General features: G+C 42.2%; 1 protein-coding gene and 1 non-coding gene across 3 annotated transcripts in view; both read right to left on the bottom strand.

Annotated features, from left to right (window-relative positions):
- The window catches only part of UBE4B (ubiquitination factor E4B), a 123,427-nt gene that overhangs the window by 23,087 nt on the left and 88,279 nt on the right, over window positions 1-12,061 (bottom strand). For both annotated transcript variants that reach the window (XM_065935792.1, XM_065935790.1), the window contains 4 exons: window positions 6,134-6,233; window positions 4,353-4,480; window positions 2,923-3,021; window positions 1,971-2,206 (listed from right to left, as the gene is read on the bottom strand). In XM_065935792.1, the coding sequence (XP_065791864.1) occupies window positions 1,971-2,206; window positions 2,923-3,021; window positions 4,353-4,480; window positions 6,134-6,233 (563 nt within the window). The remainder of the gene's footprint in view (window positions 1-1,970; window positions 2,207-2,922; window positions 3,022-4,352; window positions 4,481-6,133; window positions 6,234-12,061) is intronic.
- On the bottom strand, window positions 7,689-7,761 carry TRNAH-GUG (transfer RNA histidin (anticodon GUG)). Its single transcript has one exon. It is a non-coding gene; the product is annotated as a tRNA-His (tRNA).

Genomic DNA, 12,061 nt, shown 5'->3' on the forward strand with positions numbered 1-12,061 from the left:
AACCCCAAGCCTTTTCCCTTGGTTCCCCCAGCCCCAGGGACAGAGAATGGCTGCTTCCAACACAGATAATCTGTTACTCCAATGTTCCTTATTATTATTATTTCTTGGCTATGCCCCACAGCATGTGGGATCTTAGTTCCCAAACCAGATTGAACCTGTGCTGTCCAAAGCGGAAGCAAAGAATCTTCTCCACTGGACTGCCAGGGAAGTCCCCAGATAGGAACACTATTTAAAGTGTCTGGTGTGGATGGCCAATTTGCCTTCCAGAAAGGCTTTACCAACCTACATTCTCAGTTTCATAGCACTGATTCTGCATACTAGTGACAGAAGGGCTGAAATAGGCTTTTGCAGATTAGTTTATTTTTCAAAAGTCATTTTAACACTGGGTATTTCCCATCTTAAATATAAGTTTGATAGGTGAAAAGAGGTACCTCATCATTTTTTTTTTTTTAAATAAATTTAAGATTACCTCCAATTCAGTGAAGCCTGACAGGTGCAGGGTACCATATGAAGTCCTGTTCTGTAAACAGCTGACACACCAATTGTACCTGAATGGCCCGTGGTCCTCTCCTACCAGGGATAAGAGGTTAAGAAAAGAACAGGCAAGCCAAGCAAGAGCCTTTTACCCAGGAGTGCTCTCTGTTGCCAAGGTGAGCATGTTAACAAAACTTCAAGGGGCTTGTGGACTTCTTTAGGTAAGACTAGAGAAGTAGAGAAACTTCCAAGAGATGACACAAGGTAATAGTGACAAAGCGGAAGAAGACAGACTCTTGAGCCTCAGAAAGCAGAGAGAAATATGGGCACCATCTCAAAATGAGCAGAAGCAGGTCTTGATCAACTGAGAAGGGATAGCTGTCACTGAACACAGAAGAACCTTCAATCCACTGCTGCCTCTGTGAACAGCAGGGACTGTGCTCATGGAGGCTGGGGTTTCTTTCAAGAGCAAGGCGAGTATATTCTGCTAAATGAGTGCCCAGAGCGTGCTAGGTTCAATAGAAGGTAAGAAGATAGACAACACACTTCCTTTCCTGAGAAATATACAACTGGAGAAAAACTGTCCCATCAGTACAATCATGTGCCTTTGGGAGAAAACAGGTGAATGCGGCCTGCAGGTAACTAACTGGCTTTATGAAAATACATCTGCAGTTGAAAAGCCAAACTACGAATGGAAACTCAGAATAAAGTTCAACCAGAAGAGGAAGACCTCCTTGCAGAGTGTCTGGTATGTTCTCAATCTTGTTCACCAGTGTAGCCTAGCACCTAGGACAGTGCCTAGCAAAGAGTAGACATTCGATAAATGTATAGAATTAGTGAATGAGTGAAGACTCCCAGAGATCCTAATTCCATTGGTTTCGAGGGGTGGGAGGGGGAGGTCCCAAGAATAAGCATTTTTAACCAGCTCCCTGTTGCACCCACAGTTTTGAAACTTTGTGTTTGCAAAACTAATGGTGTAAGTTAGAAATTAAAATGAACCGGGTAGTGCTCCCCTGGTGGTGCAAGTGGTTAGGAATTCACCACCAATGCAGGGGACATGGGTTTGAAACTACTGAAGTCCATGTGCCCTAGCAAGGGAGGCCATTGTAATAAGAAGCCTGAGCACCGCAGTAAAGAGTAGCCCCCACTTGCTGCAATTAGAGAAAGCCCGTGTGCAGCAATGAAGACCTAGCACAGTCAAATATAAAATGAACCAGGTAATTTCAGATAAAAACATCAGTTTGGTCTCAATGTAACCCCTCTACCTTTTTATGGATTCCATTGAATTATCAGTGACTAGTATGCATTAAAGAGAGTGATCAGTGTCATGTTTCCACAACTTGAGCGGAAAATAACCAACAGTTTTTGTACTGCTGGCGGTGGGTTAGTGGGTGATACTTCTGTGTGGACACTAGGAGATTAGGTAGCAGGTTTAGAACAACTTCACCTGCTGGTTTTAGAAAATCCTGCCCACCTGCACACACCAGGAACATTACCTGTATAAAACTTCATCAGGGAAGGGACCAACAACTTGGTGGAGAGGGGATGGTTCTCGATCATTTCAAAAAACTTCTGGGTCCTGGGCTGAACAGCAGGGTTGGTCATGAACATGACTTCTACCAGTTTGGCCACCAGATACGGATTTCGGATGTAGTTCTGGTTACACAACATCACGACGAGGAACATCACAATATCCTGAGTGCAGGGCTCGTAAAGCACCTGAGGAGAGTATCTGAAGAGAGGTGAGAAGGACAGGTAGTGAAGCTTCGGGAGGCTCAACGTGGGTGGATGCTTCTGACTGGCCGAGGAAGGGGACGAATAGGTTGAGGACGAACAAGTTGCTGAAGGACTTTAACTTGTTGATTTTAAGGTGACTATTCACATTATAACTGGATAGGATTCCAAACCCACTGTGTCTATTGACCACAGCATGTTGTACTAACTTACGTCTTGGAAAATAAACCAAAGTACAACTAAATCATAATTTTACAAAAGATCTTCACAATCAAAGAGACTTTAAAAAATATTTAAAATATTTAGTTTCCATTTTTTCAGATTTCAAATTCTGCTTATAAACTCAACCTATTTCTTTGCAAGCTTTCTCTAATTTTACAGTTGAGAAAAATATTGGTACAGAATACAGATGTGGGTATTTCTGGCTTTTGAATGTTCACTCAGATATTTATAAACTGGTTCTCCTTCTGTTTCTCAGAAACGCATACTCAGTTATTAAAAATTCAACTCAATTTTCACAGAGTACATTATTACTAGTATTGTTAATCCTGCTTCTGTCTTGAGATATTATTGGAATTGGCTTGGTGCCACAGCTGGATTTATTTTTCCAGTCTCTGGGCAGCATTCAGTGGCATCAAATGGAGGTTTGTAATACAATGTGTACATTAAATATAAAAACATATTATAAATATGTAATATGTGAATGGGACTTACTGTACAATAAAAAATAAAAATTCAGCAACATCTTCTACATAAAACTCAGGCAATGCTGCAAATACCTTGGGGACATCTGAATTTAAAGGCAGTGTTACACTGTCAAAGAGAGAAAAGTACAGGTTACAAAGTGAAATCGTGACACATCAAACTATGAGGACTAGAACACTACAATTACAATAAGTGGTTCATCTGGAAAAAGCTCTCATTCTATAATACAACTAAGTAAACAGTGCACAGGCAAAGAAACTGCAACCAGAAATGAACAGGGAATCATGAAGATGGGGATGTGCTAAGGTGGACGTGAATGTTGTTCCTTTTCTTGGTTTCCTGTTAAGGTTAATGCAATAAATAAAACGCGAAGGAAATAAAAGTGTCATGTTTGGTCATTTTATGCAGTTCAAACTGTTTAAGACAATACAGACACACATTTATTTCTTTGCTTTTATATGTTTGAATTTCATCTTTAATACTACACATAAATGCTTTTGCATTTAGAGGCAAAATGCAACTTTTGATTCTTTTGAAGGCATCTGCTTTATATATTCTTCTTTCTCTTCCATAATTCCTTATGTGAATGATTGTAATCAACACCATAATCTGTACCTATATAGACCTTGAGGCTTCCCTGATGGCTCAATGGTAAAGAACCCACTTGCAAATTCAGGAGACACAGGTTTGATCCCTGGTTCAGGAAGATCCCCTAGAGAAGGAAATGGCAACCCACTCCAGTATTCTTGTCTGAGAAATCCCATGGACAGAGGAGCCTGGTACACTATAGTCCATGGGGTCACTAAAGAGTTGGACACGACTTAAGAGACTAAACAAAAACGAATATAGATTCTGAGGATTGGCAGAACTGGTTTAGAATTCCAATTCTTACCATCGGGGACATTTTTACTTTAAATACTATTTTCCATTCCTACAGCTGGCTTCGGCCAACCTCCCCAACATTGATGATCTGGAGATTTCATAATAACCATAAAATTGTAACAAAGAAAACAAAAATGGCTGTCTGGAGGAGCTGTCCAGGTGATGATAAAGAGATCCATGATGTTCTCGGTTCATTCTTGGAATTGACTAGAGGTCTGCCTCGACCCAGTGCTCGGGGGGACCCAATACCCTGTTAATCCCAACTTTTCACTTCCGATTAATAGATTTCCTTTTTTATCAAAGATTTTATAGCCAATTTTCAAAAAGCACTCTCTCAAAATTAACCTAAGAAGTGCTGACAGTCCTTCACTACTGAAACTAATTTCAGAGAAAACAGCTATTAACATCACTACTTTCATAGTCTATCTAAGTACAATCTGGAAATGCATTCCTGATTACATTATCCCAGGTCTTGGTTTTGGGTGTCGGCTCTGTAGAGCAATAAAGACAACACGGCCTGGACGAGTGGAGACGGGGAGGAAGACAGAGCAACTCACTCCGGGTAGGCAGGGTCCAGGAGGCGGAGCAGCAGCTGAATGAGAAGGCCGTAGAAGTTCAGACATCTTCTCAGAAAGCTCTCATCAAGCAAGCCAGCATCAGCACAGGCCTTGCATCGTACCAGTTTCTGTGGAGGCAGGTATGTCCCCATTCATAGATTAGCTGGTGGCTAAGTCCCTATGTGTGGTCACAGGCAGGGCATGGGCCAGGAGCTGGGAAATCTAGGCTCCAGGGCAGCGGTCCCCTACCTTTTGGGCACCAGGGACCAGTTTCGTGGAAGACAATTTTTCCAGAGTGGGATGTGGTGGGGTGGGGATGGTTTTTTGGGGTGATTTGAGCACATTATATTTATTTTGAACTTTAGGTTTATTATTACATTAGCTCCACCTCAGATTAGGCATTAGATACTGGAGGTTGGGGACCCCTGCTCTAGGGCTTCTACAGCATTAGCACTAATGGGCTGTAAGATGCTGTTTGTGTCTCAAGAGCTTCCTCTGCTCTAAGAAGGTGTGCATGCGAACCACTGAGCATAGTTTAGTGCTGAAAAGGTTAAGTCATCACTGTCATATTTGAAAAACTTGACAAGAGAGACCCTTTGGAAGTCAGTGGTGGTTACTGAGAAGGAGCCTGACATATTCACATCTAAATTCCAGGTCAGTACTTAAGCTCATCTTGGGCAAAATGCTCGTTCACCAAGGGTATAACACCCATCTCAGAGGATCACTGTGAGATTAAACATCCATATGCACACACATTACATATAAATGTCAACAGTTTCCAGACTTCTTGAAACCTCTCTCTGGAGTGCTTAAGGGGTCTACAGACCTCAGAAAAGAGTCCCTGGCTTATCCTGCTTCTCAAAGAGGTTTCTACTCCATTAGTAAATAAAACTGAAATTTTTAACTTGTACCAGAAATCTAAGTCAGGTAAAATTTCTACATATCATCCTACTGTAACAGAAAACATGGCCAGCTAACATTCAGCTTTGTAATCTGAACATAAACACAGAAAAATGAATACATTTGCTGTCTGTGCTTCCCTTGTACAACTTTAGCTAGTGTTTGTTTTTAGCCACGTTTATAAGCTTCCTTATATGTTTATAAGGGCTTCCCTCCTAGTTCAGTCGGTAAATCATCTGCCAGTAAATGCAGGAGACCTGGGTTCAATTCCTGGATCAGGAGGATCCCCTGGAGAAGGAAATGGCAACCCACTCCAGTATTCTTGCCTGGAGAATCCCATGGACAGAGGAGCCTGGCTGGCTACAGTCCATGGGGTTGCAAGAGTCAGACACAACTTAGCGACTAAACCACCACCACCATGTTTATAAGCAGAAATCTTCCCGTCTACAGTTAGGTTCTATACAATGGATCATTTTCAGTTCAACGAAGAATGAGGGGCAAAAGAAAGATAGCTTTCCACTACCACAAATCCACTGTGTCAAACATGAAGATGTGTGGCCGGACAAACTGGAGTGTGTGTGTTTCTGGTGCAGAGTCAGGGTTAGCACTTGCATGAGGTAAGGAAAGGGAGATGATGTTCAAGGATGATAAGATCCATTAAGAATTCATATAATTACTGGCACACGCTATGCACTTTTGGTCCTGAGATTTACATATACATAGAAACAATCAACACACATTTAAATGTACCATTTTTATCTTGGGGGAAAAGAATAATGAGGAAAGAATGAGGACATTAAACTTCATTCAAGGCGCATATCCTGGTGGGAAAATTCCTATTGTGAGGCTGATCCACAATTACCCCAGTTAACTATACAGACCTTAAGCTGAGTTTTGCAGCGTTTCAGCATCTCACGGTGTCTGGTTGCCAGTGGGGAGTCTTTCCATTGGCTTTCATTATTTTTCAGATCTTCCACAGTTCTGAAATTAAAGACTAACAGTCAAATGAAAGAAGACACACAGATCCATCATCCATCGTATCTATTCATCTTCACAATTTCATTGACTCTCAGACATACATCCCCTCTCCCTCCCCCACTACATAAGCATCATTAAAATCGATGGGAAGTTATGGTTATGTTGGCAGCGTTCATCTTTTCTATTGGTTCCCAACGTAATATCTTAAAGTGGATGGCATTTTAGATTTGGTGAAATACAGTAATTATTACTTTTGGAAGGAAATATTGTTTCTTGTTTTTCTGGGAAGGAGAAAATGAAGTCTCAGGAAAAATCAAGATTATTATGTCTACTCAATTACCCAAAGCAAAAGACAATTTGACTAGGCATTTTCCCCTCTGCCTAGAATGTTCTTCTCTAAGGTTATCTCTGTGACTTATTCCTTCACTCTCTTCAAGTGTCTCCTCAAATATCACCTGTCATTGAGGTAAAGCCTTCCCTGATCATGGAATATGCTGCATATTTTAAAGGCTGCCTCACTTAACACATTTCAACCTATTCTATCAAAACATGGTGTAGAAAACTACACAATGATACATACATATTTTTGAATCATTGATACATATATATTTTTTTCATTTTTGATTGCTCTGGGCCTTCGTTGCTACATGCGGGCTTTACTCTAGTTGTGGCGAGCAGGGGCTACTCTCTAGTTGCAGTGCGTAACTTCTCATTTCGGTGACTTCTCTTGCTGAGGAGCACAGCTCTAGAGCACGTGGGCTTCAGTAGTTGTAGCAAACCGACTTAGTCCTCTACACCATGTGGAATCTTCCTCTGTCCCCTGCATTGGCAGGTGGATTCTTACCCACCGTACCACTACGGAAGTCCAGTGATATATTTTTCAAAAGTGTACTTATTTCTCAGACTCCCTTGTGGCCAGCACTTCTGCACATGACCTAGCTCCTACCAAGAGGTGAACCCTCACTGGAGGTAGAAGTAAATACAGTGCAGAGATTAGTCACATGGGTCTTCTGGAAGCACAGTGTAGAAGGGTTTTGGCTGAAGTGCTGGCAGAGTCTAAACTTTGAAGCAGCTTCCTGGCAGGCCCAGTTCAAAGGAGAGCTCTGGGAGTCCTCTTTTCCAGGCCTTCCTCAATAAACCAAATAACAGCCTTAATAACCCTCTTTCTACTAACCTCAGATAAAGTGGACTCCTTTGTCTACAACTGGAACATGACATGGTAGACAGAGTGCCCGCCCCCCACCCCTACTCCGGCTTCCCAACCACCACGGCCAAGGAGATGTCACAGCTTAACCCAAGGAGCTGTGAATATGTTGCCTTACATGGCATAAAGTGTAGTCGCTCAGTCATGTCCGACTCTTTGCGACCCTGTGGACTGTAGCCCACAGGCTCCTTGGTCCATGGGATTTTCTAGGCAAGAATACTGGAGTGGGGTTGCCATTTCCTTCTCCAGGGGATCTTCCTAACCCAGGGATTGAACCTGGGTCTCCTGCATCACAGGCAGATGCTTTACCCTCTGAGCCACCAGGGAAGCCACATGGCAAAAGGAACCTTGCAAATATGATTAAGGGTTTGGACCTCAAGATGAGGAGCTCATCTTGGATTGTCTGGGCAGGTCCCATGTCGTCATAGGGACTGAGTGAAGAGAAGGAGAGGGAGTCAGAGAAGAGGGAGAAGAGAAGGAGAGGTGACCAGTGAAGCAGAGGCCAGAGAGGCAGCGAGCTGAAGATGCTACACTGTTGCCTGGGAAAATGGAGGAAGGGGCTGTGGGCCAAGAGGTCTCTAGCAGCTAGACAAGGCAAAAAAAAAAAAGAGAGATTCTTCCTTAAAGCCTCAGAAGGAATGCAGCCTCAGTTTTAGGACTTCTAATCCCCAAAACCCTAAGACGATCATTTTGTTATTTTAACACACGAAGGTCGTGGTAATCTGCTGGAGCAACAAAAAGAAGCTAATATATAATAATAACCTGTATGATTATTGGCAGGAAGAGGTTGCAGGTAACAGACCCTCAAGGAAAACAGGCTCTGGGATTATTAGTTCTTCAACTGGGCTGGTTTCAAAGTGGTAAAGATTCACTGAGCATTTGAGGGCGTAACACCAGAAGCCCAAGATTCTCGGTGGAAAAACAGTTGCATGAACAACCACTACTGATTTCTGGGAATGAAGAGATGGAGTGGTTATGCGTGAAGACACTGGGGCATTCACACGAGGAAACTACAGGTTCCAGGTTTTAAGATCTCACCTCAGGGAAAAGCTAGTGGGTCAGGGCATTTCCAGGATGACCATAAAGCAGCAGAATCTGGTCCACACAGAGCACCAGATGAGAACACAGACTGCATCCATAACCTCACTGGATCTCTTATCTGAACGTCAGAGAGAAGGCTGGGATTCCTTCAAACAGAGGGGTTCTGGAGAATCCAAGCACCACCCCCACCTAAGTCTCCTGAGCCTCATTTGAGAGCAGCAGCAGCGCCTGTGGTGACTGTAGCTGAGGTGGTCACACTGCAGGATGATGCCAGTTTCCCTAAGGTCCCAACCCACCATATTTCATTGCTTCCACCACGGCTGGAGTAAGGTCACTGTCCTTAAGGGCCAATTACAAAGTTATGTTAGAAGAAAAAAAAAAAAAAACAAACAGACTTGCTAATATGTTATATTAGCTTCCTATTGCTGCTCTAACAAATTATCACAAACTTACTGGCTTGAGACAGCACAAGTATAGCCTTAGGATTCCAGAGGCCAGAAATCTCCAGCGGGTCAGCAGACATGCATTACTTCTGGGGACCATAGGGGGGAGTGTTTCCTTACTCTTTCTAGCCTCCAGCGGGGGTTCGCATTCTTTGGCTTGTGGACCCACACCACTCTGATGTCTGCTTCTGTCATCACATCTCCTTTCTCACTCTGCCCCCCCTTGCCTCCCTCTTGAAAGGACCCTTGTGATATACTGGGTCCACTCAGATAATCCAGGAAAAGCTCCCTATCTCAAGATCTTACATTCAATCACATCTGCAAAGTCTCCTTCACCATGTAAGGTGACACATTCTCAGGTTCTGGGGGAATAGGATGTAAACATCTTTGTGTGCTCAGCCAGTCAGTCATGTCTGATTCTTTGTGACCCTATGGACTGTAGCCCAACAGGCTCCTCTGTCCATGGGATTTTCCAGACAAGACTACTAGAGCAGGTTTCCATTTCCTACTGCAGAGGATCTTTATGACACAGGGATCAAACCTGTGTCTTGCATCTCCTGCATTGGCAGGCAGATTCTTTGCCACTAGCGCCACCTGGGAAGCCCAATGAAAATCTTTGGGACACTATTATTCTACTTACTATATATGCAGTGATAGAAATTCAGCACTAAGTGGGGAATAGATTCTGAACATCCTTGATCAGCAACAGAGCATCATGCTAACAAACTCCTATGTGGTGATAAATTCATTGACATGAATACAACTCCCAGAGGCTCTGGATTCAGTCTTATTCTGGGTAACCAGGACAGGCTCTGTGTGCCCAGCTGGTTGTCTAAAACCTAGAATTCACAGTGATCTCTGCTAAATGAAGTTGTCAAGAATTCCTTGAGATAATTCAGAAGAAGGAGTTAAAAATATAAGAAGATGGGAATATCAATGTAGATTTACTATATATGACTAGCTCAGAAAACCACCCTCTCAAAACACACACATGTCCTAACTATGTTCTGGAAGACACTTCTTGTATCACAGCACTGAAAAATATACAGGTAAGGGGAACAGCAACATCTCTGAAAGGCACTGACTCCCCCTGTAGGTTGGGAGTGCAGGTGGCAGATGGTGTCACTGAAAATGTATCCTCCAGAGTTGGTGAGAATGATGGGACCACAGGATGCCATCCATTCCAGGATGAAGGAACAGATATAATAACACAGTTTGAAATTTTTATAAGTCTCTCAATAACTGATATTATAAGCTGATAAAAGCAGCAGACAGAAGGAAAATTTGAACAAAATATAAACAAACAACTCAATTGATATATGTAAAACACTGCAACAAATGACATAGAAAATGAGTTTTCTTCTTTTTACTTTTATTATCTTGACTGTGGAATCTTAGTTCCCTGACCAGACCAGGGATTGAACCTGGGCCCTTGGCAGTGACAGTGAGTCACCCTGACCACTCAACTGCCAGGGAATTCCTGCAAGTTCTTTTCTTCTATGGAATGGTTACTAATTTAAATGTTGGCTACAAAGTAGATCTCAATAAAATACAAAGTACACAGTGGAAATTAGCTAGAAATCAATAACAAGAGATAAAGGAACAAATACTCCAGGAATCTGAAACTTAAAAAAAAAACCTATCTTTATTTAATCCACAGCTCAAGATACTATGAATAACTTAATGCCTAAGCATTTTGAAACTTTCAGATACCACGGGAAAACTGACAGAAGATGGCATGAAGATCTATACAGTCTTATGTCTATTAACAATAAAATACCTAACTTAGAAGACTTCCCACAAAGAAAGTTTTAAGCCCAGACAGCTTCATCAACGCTTCCAAATGTTAAAGGGAGAAATAACTCTTACACAATAGACACCTCAAAAAATACAAAAAGAGGGACTATTTCAGAATTCATTCTACATGACAAGCATAAGGTTGATAAGAAAACTTGAGAAGGACTCACTTTTGGGCTTCCCTGGTGGCTTACATGGTAAAGAGTCTGCCTGCGGTGCGAGAGACCCAGGTTCGATCCCTGGGTCAGGAAGATCCCCTAGAGAAGGAAATGGCAACCCACTCCAGGATTCTTGCCTAGAGAATTCCAAGGACAGAGTAGCCTGGTGGGCTACAGTCCATGGGGTTGCAAGGAATCGGACATGACTGAGAGACTTAATTCTTAGTAAGAAATAAAATCACAGGTCAATCTTCTTTTTGAATATAGGCTCAAAAACCCTAAACAGAATATTAGCAACTGAATATCCAATGAGATATAAAAGCAATAACACAGAGTTGAGTTTTTCCCCAAGAAGGTAAGATTGCTTTGATACCAGAAAGCCAACTTATATAATTCAACCACATGAATAAAATATAGGGGGAAAAAAATCTGACCTCCTCACAGAGATGGAAAATGCATTTAATAAAAATCAACTCCAATTAAGAACAAAAATCTTTTAGAAAATCACAAAATAAAAGGGAATTTCTTTATCCGGTAATAGAAGATGTCCAAAAAACTTCCCCCATTAACTTGAATAAAAAAATTTCAAGAAAGCTATCAATATTTCTACTCAAGGCTGTAGTAGAAACTGTAGCCAGGGCAGTGAGGCATGAAAAAGAAAAGAAAGGACTTCCCTGGTGGTACAGTGGATAAGAATCCACCTGTCAATGCAGGGGAAATGGTTTGATCCCTGGTCCAGGAAGACTGGAAGATTCCACATGCCTTGGAGCAACTAAGCCCATGAGCCACAACTACTGAGCCTGTGCTCTATAGAGTCCAGGAGCTGCAACCACTGAAGCCCATGAGCCTAGAGCCCGTGCTCCACAACAAGAGAAGCCACTGCAATGAGAAGCCTATACGTGACAACAGAGTAGACTCTACTAGCTGCAACTACAGAAAGCCCATGTGCAGCATGACATAAACAAACTGTCATCATTTACAGACAAGATTATGTGTTGGGAAAAAAAACTTTACAAAGCTACCAGTAATGATTAGAATTAGTCAGTGATTAATTCTACTTTAATTCAAGGCAGACACAGATACTACCACAGCACTCCTGGACCAAACCCACGGTGGAAGTGGCTGCTCCATTATTATTACAGCTCATCTGCTCAAAAAAATGTCTGCCTCCCATTCCTGCGGCTTTGG

Source organism: Muntiacus reevesi, chromosome 5 (assembly GCF_963930625.1).
Source record: "Muntiacus reevesi chromosome 5, mMunRee1.1, whole genome shotgun sequence".
Lineage (NCBI taxonomy): Eukaryota > Metazoa > Chordata > Mammalia > Artiodactyla > Cervidae > Muntiacus > Muntiacus reevesi.